At 40.4% G+C, this 13,057-nt stretch overlaps 1 protein-coding gene across 1 annotated transcript in view; it reads right to left on the reverse strand.

Moving 5' to 3' along the window:
* Window positions 1-13,057, reverse strand: part of LOC109417756 (juvenile hormone esterase) — a 118,770-nt gene that overhangs the window by 88,003 nt on the left and 17,710 nt on the right. Inside the window, exon 2 of the mRNA XM_029860201.2 lies at window positions 5,785-6,062. Within this exon, the coding sequence (XP_029716061.1) occupies window positions 5,785-5,928 (144 nt within the window). The 5' untranslated portion in view covers window positions 5,929-6,062. The remainder of the gene's footprint in view (window positions 1-5,784; window positions 6,063-13,057) is intronic.

Consider the following 13,057-nt stretch of genomic DNA (forward strand, 5'->3'; position numbering starts at 1 on the left):
GTAGAAGGCCCGACTTCCGCTAATGATGCGCCGCCGAATTTCACTGCTCACGTTGTTGTCAGCCGTCAGTAAGAATCCGAGGTAGACGAATTCCTTCACCACTTCGAAAGTATCCCCGTCTATCGTAACATTACTACCCAGACGGATCCGGTCGTGTTCGGTTCCGCCTACCAGCATATGTGCTTTGTTTTTGAGGCATTCACCACCAGTCCGACCTTTGCTGCTTCGCGTTTCAGGCGGGTGTACAGTAGCCTGGTACACGGTTTATATGGGAAAATACAAAAAATGGAAAAACTCAAGTTCCTGTATACTTTTTGAGTCCCACTTTGGTCCCATATCAACTGTGAAAATTTCAGATCAATCAGAAAAACTATATTTTAGCGCACGCCATTCTTAGTTTTTCATACGATTTACTATGGGGAAATTTTACTCCTACAAAGAAAAATCGCTAGGAATCACCCCTAGATCCCTAAAAATAAGTCGACGAATGATGTCTGTAGAATACTTTACTGGGGATCAGACCTCCGAAGACAGCAAATCGATGCGACGTTCGGAAAAAGTTATTTCGCCTCACCCGATCGATAAAATAACGAGATTTTATTATTTATTGTTATTCCTTACATGTTAAACAGCGTTGGCATGCCATTCGGTTTTCAGTCAATAACTTTTTCCACATACCTTAGATCGCATTAAGGTTTTCGGAGGATTGGTTTCTCGTAAAATTTCCATCAGAAATTATTCATCGATTTATTTTTAGGGGTTAAGGGGCAACCTGTGGCGACTTTAATTTGAAAACTTAAAATGGCTGACGCTAAAATATAGTTTCTCCGATCGATCTGAAATTTAGCACAGTTGATATGGGGCCAAAACGGAACTCAAAAAGTGTACAGGAGTAAAATGTCTTTTTGTGTCCCACGCTAACAGCTCTGCCACCATTCCAAATGTTCTGGCAAAGCACACAAATTGTCCGGATTTTGTGAAAATCGTTCCCCGGCTGTTGAGCCCGTCTCGTCGCATCACACCTTCCAGAGCGATGTTGAAGAGTAGGCATGAGAGTCCATCACCTTGTCGCAGTCCCCGGCGAGATTCGAATGAACTGGATAGTTCACCCGAAACCCTTACGCATTTTTGCACACCGTCCATCGTTGCTTTAATCAGTCTAATCAGCTTCCCAGGAAAGCCGTTTTCGTCCATGATTCTCCATAGCTCTGCGCGGTCGATACTGTCGTATGCCGCTTTGAAGTCGATGAACAGGTGATGCGTTGGGACCTGGTACTCACGGCATTTCTGGAGGATTTGCCGTACGGTAAAGATCTGGTCCGTTGTCGATCGACCGTCGATTAAGCCAGCCTGATAACTTCTCACGAACTCATTCGTTTTAGGTGACAGACGACGGAAGATGATCTGAGATAGCATTTTGTAAGCAGCATTCAAAATAGTGATCGCTCTGAAGTTCTCCCATTCCAAATGGTCGCCTTTCTTGTGAATGGGGTAGATTACCGCTTCCTTCCACTCCTCCGGCAGCTGTTCGGTTTCCCAGATTCTGACTATCAGCCGATGCAGACAGGTGGCCAACTTTTCTAGGCCCATCTTGATGAGTTCAGCTGCGATACAATCCTTACCAGCTGCTTTGTTGGTTTTGAGCTAGTGAATGGCATCCTTAACTTCCCTCAGCGTGGGAGTTGGTTCATTTCCGTCCTCCACTGCACTGGCGTCGTCGTTTCCTCCGTCGCCGTGGGCTCACGAGCCTACGTTCTCCACGCTGTTCAGGTGCTGATCGAAGTGCTGCTTCCACCTTTCGATCACTTCACGTCCATCCGTCAAGAGGCCTCCGTCTTTATCCCTGCATATTTCGACTCGCGGTACGAAGTCGTTGCGGGATGCGTTGAGCTTCTGATAGAACTTCCGTGTTTCTTGGGAACGGCACAGCAGTACCATTTCTTCGCACTCCGCTTCTTCCAGGCAGCGCTTTTTCTCCCGAAAGAGGCGGGTTTGATGTTTCCGCTTCTGTTTGTAACGTTCCACGTTCTGTCGGGGCCCTCCCAAGTAACATTTTGAAGGCAAATTAATCTTGTAGAGGTTTTCAGAACCGTAATAAAACCTTATATCTTAAATTTTAGTTTTATGATGGTTCTCAGAACCTCTTCTAGTCTATTTGTCTAAAAAATGTTTCTTGGGCTTGCTGCAGCATTACCGCCCTCGCTGCGTTCTTCTCCTCCAAAACCGTTCTGCACTCTTCGTCGAACCATTCGTTCCGTCGATTCCGTTCCACGTACCCGATGGTGCTCTCGGCTGCGTCGTTGATGGCTGCTTTCACTGTACTCCAGTAGTCCTCTAGATGGGCCTCATCGAGCTCGCCCTCGTCTGGCAACGCGGCCTCGAGATTCTGCGCGTATGCTGAGACGACATCCGGTTGTTTCAGTCGCTCTAGGTTGTACCGTGGCGGTCGCCGGTACCGTACATTGTTGATGACGGAGAGTTTTTGGCGCAGTTTGACCATCACCAGATAGTGGTAGGAGACGATGTTGGCGCCACGATAGGTCCTGATAGGTCACCCCCCTTCCACTAACAACACCCAAATTTCCGTGACCTCTAGGCCTGAGAGATCGTAGAGCTGTCTACATCTTTCTTAGGTGTCCAACTAACCATCATTTCCTTTCCCATCCTTCAGTAGTCGCAAGGACGTGGCCAAGACAGTTCTCGACCTTTGGAGGATTGCGTCAGTCTTGTCTAATTGTCAGAGATTAGTCCCAAATCTTTGTGCTATGGTTCGGACGGGAAGGAGCCAACCCTCATAAGAGCGGTCTAGAACTGTACCACCTACGAATTTGTGCGACTCACTTAATGCTTATGCTGATGCTCTTACCACTGAATCAGGCGCTACCGACATTAGGCACAGCTATCTAGGCTGAATGGGAAAGGAAATTGATGGTTAATTTTGAAGCAAACCCCGATAGCCGGCATTTTATAGTGTTGAAATACCTATTGAAAGTTCAAAATTTAAATTTTTATCCTCTGAATAATAAGTTACTTTCACCTTATGGTAAAGCTAGATATGAACGGTTAGATTTAAAATTGGAATTTTTCATATAAAAGGTTAAATCAATCAATCAATCGATTAAATCAAATACTATAATCACAGATAAACAAACAGAACTTTAATAGTTGTTTTATTCGTTCAGCAAAAAAAAATATGCAATTCAGTATCATAATTTCTATTTTATATAGGGTGCCTGTACCAGTTATCGCACTACCTAAGAAAAACTATTTCTACAAAAATAAGTAGAAGACCGACGAATGTAAACAATAAGTCAAATGATTGATTAGTTTTCATACTTTACAGGAAAAATATAAAAACGGAGCCAAAACTACTTTTAGTATTTATTACGGCGTGTGCCAATGATAGGAACCCTGTACCAGTTATGGACACATTTGTTAATTTGGGTTCCACTTCGCACTATTTACATGCATTCCTTATGGGAGTTGCCATAACTGGTACACTATGGCGAAATAGGGTGCAAGGAGGCCGAAAAGTTAAGGAAAATGATTTATTTCAACCATAATTTGAGCAAATTGTGAAGTTTTAATGATTGCAATCATCTTTTGTGATCGTGATCTATTGTTCACGATTTTTTTCTTGTTGATTTGTATCTTTAAAGGTTGAAAATCAACTATGGCGAATTTGAGGTACTATAGCCATAACTGGTACACTGAGCCTAACTCATTTCCGTATCATAATGGTCAAATTTTCCGAACAGATTCAATATGCAACTGAAATGAGTTTTGTATGCTACTCGTTGCAAAACTCTATTTTTCGGCACTCTTTGTATTTATCCAACTAGATAAGCCTCGTTGAATAAATGTACGACTTGTGCTGAAAAAAAATCAACTTTTTGCAACTGGTCACATAAATAACTATTACCTACTATAGCAAAACTATTGTTTTGGATAATAAAAGATGACAGCAAGAACATGTACTGTGTGGAGTGGATCTGGTGTGATGGTTAAAGCACGTAACTATCACACCGACGACCTGGATCGAATCCCACTCCCGACAAACTCACAAAAAAGTGAGTTCTTCTTTCGGAAGTAAAGCGTGGGTCCCGAGATGAACTAGCCTAGGGCTAAAAATCTCGTTAATACAGATAAAAAAGCATGTACCATCAAACAAACGAACCGTTTGAAATCTTCTTGTCTGTGATATGCATTCAGTGCTTCACGTCACAAGTTGTCAAACACGATCGAACATTGGTGGCACGGCCACTTCGCTCACGACACGGTCACATCAACCCGATCACCACCCCACTATGCTGGACAGAGAATCGAACAACAAACATACAGGGGATGGCCAAAATGTTTGGGATAGGCAACTTTTTTTCTCACACAAAAAAATTCAACATGCTGTAACTTTTCATAGAGTGCATCAAAAAATCTCAAATTTTGACTGTTTGTCAACCTATTATATGTGCATCTTTGGTACAAATTTGGGCTCGATTGATTAATGTATCGCAAAGTTAGAACCGTTCGGATAAAACACTATTTTTTAGACAACTAATTTTTGAGCTGTCATATCTCGGAAACCAATAAACCAAATTGAATAAAATTTTGAACGTTAACTAAAAATATGTATATGCTTCACAAACGATTAAAACATAGGTAGTTTTTAAACGTTAAAAAAAGTTATCATGGATTGACACTTTCTGGATTTTTCTCGAAAAAATGTAATTTTTTTACATCAATGTCAATAAATTTTAGTGTTGATATCCAAAGATTTTCCACTGCTGTTTTCAAGTTATCTCTAATCAGATATATTAGAGCCTATTTAGATTGAAGAAAGAACACATTTAGTAATTTTTGTGTGGTATTGTAAATTTGACTTATTTTCCTCTATATGGGTAAAAATTTCAACCCGGTATAACTTAATTCGCCGTGAGAAAATATTACATTTTATAACGTCGTATTAAGTATCAATATATTGTTGATAAACGTTAAAATTTTTATTCAATTCGGTTCACTGGTTTCCGAGATATGACAGCTCAGAAATGAGTTGTCTAAAAAATAGTGTTTTACCCGAACGGTTCTAACTTTGCGATACATTAATCAATCGAGCCCAAATTTGTACCAATGATGCACATATAATAGGTTGACAAACAGTCAAAATTTGAGATTTTTTGATGTACTCTATGAAAAGTTACAGCATGTTGAATTTTTTTGTGGGAGAAAAAAAGTTGCCTATCCCAAACATTTTGGCCATCCCCTGTATGTACCTACCTACGTAAGGAATATGCTCGCTCACCAGCGAGAGCAAGAGGGTGGATGCAAAGCCAAATGCTCGCTAGATCAGTTCAAAATCGAACAGAAAAAAAAAACCAAAAGATTTCAACGCCAGACGACGAACCTTGAATATTTGGCAAACGCGTGCAACGGTCGCGTTGTTCGTCGGGTGATCATTTATTTGTCAAACGACAACTATTTCTTTAGCACTACGAAACCATATAGGGGAAAGTGTTATATAATGGTTGGGTTGTACATTATTCCGGAGATTTCTATCGTCTAAACGTACATGACTCATCCCCTTTCTTTAGTAAATCACCATTGCCACGAGCTTCCATTATCCCGAACCGTAATAAAAAATGTCCTCGTGGACGTTTTGTTCAGTTCTCCCCTACCAAACATGCTGCACATTCAAGCCTGCATGCCAGCCTTTTGCGAAACCAGCATTCCGTGCAACACAACAAACAGCATCAATATACCTATTTAGACACGAGTTTTTCATAAACTTACCTTCAGCTTGTTGGACAGCTGACCGGCACTGGCCAGGGCATCGCCGAACGTCGACGGTGCCAGCCCGTAGCTCGAGTGGGTTCCCCCGATCAAGAGCAGTGATAATATCGGCAGCAGCAGCCTCGGCGTCATCATTGCGGACATTTTTCCGCGTGCATCACTTGTTGGACAGCGGTTGTGGTGCGAAATATCACTTTTTTGGTCGCGTACACTCGAGATCGGTTCTTCTCAGCAGCAGCAGCAGTAGCAGCAGGATCTACGCGTGTAAGTACTGGATGCTGGATGGTAGTAATGGTGTAGGAAAGAAGAAGACGATACACTACATGAGAAAACACGACGCAACACACTCAGAAATACCGGTGAAAATGCAACAATGATGGGTTCTGTTGAACAGCACGCTGATGGTTCATTGGTCCGCGGCCGGGCCGCGTCTGCTGGTGGGTACGCCCGTACGCTGGTAGAGTTGCAAACGAATTTTCACGGTTCACACTGCTTTGGCATTGGGCGGGAGACGATCGCGATTGCAAATGCGCTCTATTCATTACATGTGTTTATCGATTTTTCACGATCACTATGCTTCTCAATTTTCTGAATTAATTTTCGATTAGTCATTGCCGCAGAAAGCCCCGCTGTGTCTACCCAACTCAACTGGCGCTTGATGTCATGGGGGTGAGATTTGGCACTTTCGATGATAGTTTACGATTGTCTTTGCATGTCTTAGACTCTTAGCATTATTTATTGATCGATTATCGCACGAATTCAAATTCAACAAAACATTGGTGAAGCAAGAGCTTTCAAAAACCTCTAACGAAAATTTCAAAAAGATACCAACACAGCATCTGAGTTTCTGAAGAGAAGCATCCAAAAAGTACGTCACGCTAAAATTGGGAAATTCTGAGATGGCCAAATTTTGGCCTACGTGGTTTATGAACAGCCCCTAACTCATGGGGTCGTTCATAAATGGGGTAGCATTTCAGGAGGGAGGGGGACTCCCTGAAATTGCTATGAGCCATGTACAGTAATGTTCCGATTTTATCATGGCCTCCGCGCGTCAGTCCTTCATTTTTCATTCATTTGCTGTTACATTTGAGAGCAACCCGAGCAGAAGGGAATACCAACAGCATAATAAAATGTATTATTTTGGCAAAATAACTGAGTAACACAAAGAGTTATTTTCATGTTATTACAATAACATATCATGTTATAAACTAGTCTGTCATAAGCGGCAAAATAGCAAAAAAGATAACAAAAAATGTTCCTGGAAGACTACTTAAATAACAGGTTTTGTTAGTGTCATAACAACTTAATAACAGTGAATTTATACAATGTTTCAATAACAAATTCTGAACCTTAAAAGTTATTGATAACAATATGGATGCAAAATGAGTTTTAATATCAGAATAATAAAAAAAGATTTTTTAACCCTCGCAAGGCAGGTATGTAACCCCTAAGTTCGAGCCATTTCAGAGGAAAAAAATAAATTTCTGTTGGTTCCATTTTGAAAATAAAAAGTAATAAACAGCCATGATTAAGGCCACAACCCACTATAACTCATAAACCAGTCATTCAAAGAGAATGGTACGCTTCCAGTCTTCCTGGCCCAAACGGCCTTGAGGTAACTTCAAAATTAGTTTTGTGTATGAGTTATGGTGGTTGTTCATTTTTTTATTTCCAAAATAGAAACAACAGAAGTTCTACATTTTTCCACTGAAACGGATCGAACTAAATAGAAGTAAAAATTACAAGTAACTCTTAGTTCCGTGTCGAAAGTTCAGCTTAACCAATTCATAGATACCGAAGGTATGGCTCACAGACGCCAAACATGGCTTTTTGTATTGAAATCAGAATATTATATTTTCGTTTCTTCTGCTGTAAATCTCGCATGGTGTAGTTGTGATTGCAAAACTTTATTGTTGTGCTATTGATGATCAAATAATGGTGCACTCTCAATAACACAATAATAACAAAACTTGTTCTATAACAAAACATCTCATTAAAATGTTATTTAAAGAAAATATACCAATAGCATTATCATAACAAAACTAGATTGCTCAACAAAACCTGTTATGAAAAAGTTATGCCTCAATAAGTTAATAATAACAAACCAAGATATGAGAACAGGCTTTGTGATTCAGTTGTTATTATTTTGATATTCTCCTCTGCTCGGTTATTAAGGCTGCGCCGCCATGAGCCTCTGGGTCTGCCTATGCTGAGATGTCCTTCTGGGTTTCAGTGACTCTATGACATTTCAGGCCAAACATGTCTAAAAGTCCTATCTGCAGAAGAGAGGCTCTCTTTGGTTTCCCTCTCTTTCGTTAATATCTCAGCTGTTTATTTGTTTTGTGATAGTCTCCATGCATTGAACGATGGTTAAAACAATCGTCTTTTGATTTGTACTGCAAAAATAGTTGAAAAGTGTACCATTTCATGGCAATAATTGAAAGAGAAAGTGAACAAAGAGAGCCTCTCAAATGCAGATAGGACCTATTGAAACCAAAGAAGGAAAATCTTTGTTGAAAATATGGACATCAACTTGGAGCACCGTTAGTTACCCAGACCAGGTCTCCAGATAGGCTTACGAATAAATCATTTGGGGTAATGGATCATTCGGGGTATTGGACCATTCGGGGTAATGGAATTCGGGGAAATGTCCTAACGACGTTTCAGTCTACCGCTTGTTTGCAGATTTCGTTTCCGCCCCTGCGTAGAGTGTGGCCGACCCACCTCCACTTTCGCTCCCGAATTTTTGTCGCTATCGACTTTTGATGACATCGACGATGAAGCTCCACGTTGGAGATCCAATTGTGAGGCCACCATGCACGAACTATATATCGCAGGCATCTATTGATGAAGACCTGCAGCCGTTGAGTGTTCTCAGCTGATACACACCAGGTTTCATTGGCGTATAGCAGCACAGATTTCACGTTCGTGTTGAAAATTCAGATTTTGGTGCGTCGACTAATATGGTTGTGTTTCCATACATTTCTTAAATTCGCAAAAGCAACCCTCGCTTTCTTAATCCGTGCACCTATGTCGATCTTGGTGCCGCTATCGGCCACCGTTTGGCTACCAAGATATTGGAAGCTTTCAACATTCTCCACTGATTGCCCAGCTACCGTAAAGCTGGAAGGGTTGACCGTGTTTACATCCAACGATTTGGTCTTGTTGACGTTGATGGTAAGACCTGCCGCTGAGAAGCGATTGGCAAGATCAGCGAAATTCATTTAGGTGCTCCATGGTACCACAGCATGCCACAGCAACCTGTGATGAATAACAGTAGCCCAAGTAACAATTATACTTTTGTGGCAATCCTGAAGTAATTTCTAAGATAGAATAATAAAACTTAGCAATAAAGCTCTTTGTTCTGCAAATCTGAGATAAAATAGGTATAAAACCTCCATAAGACTAATCTGGCCCACTCTACAGGAGATCTTCAAAGCTGATTTTGAAGACTGCTATGAAACTAGTTGTATTTATGTACATGCACTGATGATTGATTATAAGAACTTCATGAAACTTTAACAAGAATAGCTTGAGGCATGTTGATCTTTTAGCTGTCTTTCTCAAAAGTGTCAACAGTGCATAATAAATGAAATATTCTATCTAAGCATTATGCAGATGCAAACAAGTTTTGTTTCATGGATGAAATGTTAATTGAACTGCGAATTAATTTTCATGAAATTGAAATGGCTAAAACATTTAAATTGCCTGACAGATCATTCATGACAAGGAATCGAAATTTTCCGTGCCATACCCACTTTTACGTTGATATGCCACCCAAAACATACGAAAAGTACAAAACGCCTCAAAAATAATATCAATAATTAATATACGAAGACACAAATTTCCTTTAAAAACAAAAGGCTACGCCACTTTTTCAATTCTTTCTAAACATGGCTGCCGTTCCAAGCAAACAAAACTCATGCAGCCGCCATCAATTGTTATTACCTTTAATCCAAACCCCCTCAAAACAATGATGGAACCAAGTCACCTTGCATGAAAGCTACAGCCTTTATTGAAGATTGTTTTTACTAGTTATGATCTTAAGGCAGATTTGTTCGTCTTAAATGAAACTTATTCGTTTTATACAAGAGTAACGGCCTTTGACAATTGTTTGTTTACGTTTTCGATGCTAGAAAGTTGTCTCTTTACATTTCGCGGTGTTTCACGTCAAGATGTGCCAATTCTATTTTATTTCCCTGTATTTCTGAAATTAATAATGAAGTGCAACTTACTAATATTACACTATTTGGCATGAGCTTGAGCAGAGTCACAGTAAGTACCCATTTCATTTTCGATTCGCACAGCTGTGGCCTGTGTGAGGAACTGGTTGAAGGCAGGACGACAGCAGCCAGCTACTCGCATTTTTGATTGGCCGTAAAATCATTATTTCGTTGACATGATTACTTTTTAGCACAAGAATGGCTAAATTATCAGTGAGCAAACATGTTTATGTGTTTATATTTGCACTAGAACGCGGTTTTTCAACCAATTTGTTACATTCATTATTTGGATTGAGAAATAGTTCGTTGTCTTATCATTATTTCGCATAGTTCTTGTTTCAGAGTAATAGTTCTAGCTCAAGAATAGAAGGCTTCAAGAAGTTTTTAAAGGAGGATTAGTCAGATGAAATGCACTTGAATGAACGAAGCATAAACTTTTAATAAAATATGTTGATGTTATGTGTTGAAAATAACTTCAAATACGCCTTAAAACTTATTATAAGATTTAATGCTCTTGTAAATTCAGTTGTTTTATGCGCGAATTTGAAAATCAACTTGAAGACAACTTAAAAACCGCAAACGAATGAAGATTGTTTTCTCTTGATAAAAACAACTATAAATGTTCCATGAATTGGTCATGTTGTGATAAAGCTTCCATAAAAATAATCAAATCTAAAAGGAATTGAAATTGTTACTTGGGAGGGGTGATAGTATACATCCTTGCCTCACTCCAGCAACGACCCGGATGGAATCGGACAAGAGATCGTTGAGCAGTATTCTGCACGAATATGCCCTGTACTGTGCTTCAATGAGGCCGATGATTTTCTCAGGGACACCCTTGCGTCTGAGGGTTTCCCACGTGTTTTCGTGATTGAGGCGGTTGAAAACTTTTTCATAATCAATGAACACCAGGTAGAGAGACACTTGGAATTCATTGATTTGCACCAGGATCGTTCGGCACGGAATCCTGCATGCTACCGTCGGAGAGTTGCACCAATCTTCTCCTGTATCCGTTTAAGTAGACGCTTTAACCGCAGAGGTCACAATGCGGTTCATTTTAAGGCATTCCGGCAGGTTTCAGGGGATTTCATGGAAATTTATCGTCCTCGTGGCTTGCAATACGCTTAAACGGCTGGCGCCGCTGCGCTAACCGCACGGCCACGAAGCCTACAAGAGTTTCAGGGGCTTTAACAGAGTCAAAAAGAAATCTGAAGCGGCCACGTAGGGTTTTCTGAGGAGTTTGGAGCTGTTTCAGTGGCTTTAAGAATGTTTTAGCGGGTTTCAAAGGCTTTCACTTAGAGTGATTGGAAAGGGTTTCATGGGGTTTCAAAAGAGTTTAAGCAAAGAATAAAAATAGAAAGAATACCATCTCGTGCCTTTTTATATGTAAACATCAAGCGACAAGACAAGTGGCGCCCTCTAAGCGTATCAAGGTGGAAGCTCTATGTAACAGTGTTCGTGATTTGTCATATGAGAAGGTCATGTGAGTATGTTTTGGTATACGCATATAATCAGTAACACACACTACCGCATGAAGGTTGAACTTTCATCCGCAAATAGCGCTGCGGTAGTGTCCCCCCGAGTATCGGCGGGGTGGGCATTCTTGATATTCTTATTCTTCGGTTTAAGGGAAGTTTACAGTAACTGAGAAGGGTTTCTGCTGGATTTCAAGGCATCACTTTTTTTTTCTAAAATTTGGCCATCAACGATTCCATCTTGTGATTTATTTGGGATTTCTCAATGCACTCTTCAGAAGAAATGTTTGTGACATCATAACACCCAACTTTTGTGAATATGCTAATCATGCTGTGTTCGGCCGATCCACCACTAAATAGCGGTACCGTCTACCCCCGTTGGTTTGACCCCATCTAATCTGTACACTTTTTAATTTGATCCCCTTTAATCTGCACATCCACGCTAACCCCCAGTTACCCAGATTGATGTTAAAGGGACCCAGATTGGGCAAAACTGCAGTTACTGTAATCTGAGTAAAGGCCCCTTTATTCAAATCTGGGTTACCGATGTTGGTGGCCAAATCTGGGTAACCGTTACCCAGCTCCTCCTAAGCCTTGATTTTGTAAAATTTATTTCCAATGTTCTTCACCTACTTGATGCAGGAAAACTGTTTCCTGATTGCACTATTTTTGCATAATTTCTTATCATAGGGTTCCGGGATGTTCCGAGATGAACCAGCCCAGGGCTGAAAATCTCATAAATAAAGATAATAATAATAACAATAATAATATCCTAGGGTAGCGAACCATTTGGGCAGCGGACGGTATTTTGGGCACTCTTCGCTGTAACTCAGTCAATTCCAAACCAATTGACTTGACATTTTGTACACGGCTAGATGCTATACATATCTCATCGCGTTTCAAAAATTGTGTCAATTGGTTCAAAATTGGCTGAGTTATAGCAGAAAAGTGCCCAAAATAGGACCCCTGCCGAGATGGTTCCACTTCCCTATTTGCCGTGAAAACATTCATGATTTCCAGCACTTGCATGCTCACATGCAAGAAAGTGACAAAGTGCCGATAACCCTGATCTTTACCCAGATTCGATTGATATGGGTTTTCGGTTACTGGGTTCGAACGAAAACTTCGATTCGATCATGGTAGTAATCCGAGAATTCCCGAGCCTAAGGCCTTTTCGGCCGATCGTGATATGCCTATTCTACTGATAGAAGTGATAAGGAGATAGCAAAACGTAAACGGGAAACAAGAGCAGCTACTGCTGGACACTGAGTGACCATTAGGGTGATTTAAATAACTTATAATCATAACAAGGCCTAGGCCTTTGAATAATTCATAATGATTAGTATGAATTTCATAAGGTCGCTCTATGACGCAAAATCGTCTCACAGCTTGGATTTTATATATGTTTAACGACATGTTATTCTCAACCGTCTGTAGCCGTGTGGGATTCTGACGTTCGTGGATCGAATCCAGTCTACATCATTTTAAAGATTGTTTTGCTCTTTTCATAAGTCTATCTTATTAAATTTGTCATAACAAGCACGATCAATTTTCATAAGGTATTCTTATGACATC

The sequence above is a fragment of the Aedes albopictus genome, chromosome 1, assembly GCF_035046485.1.
Source record: "Aedes albopictus strain Foshan chromosome 1, AalbF5, whole genome shotgun sequence".
Lineage (NCBI taxonomy): Eukaryota > Metazoa > Arthropoda > Insecta > Diptera > Culicidae > Aedes > Aedes albopictus.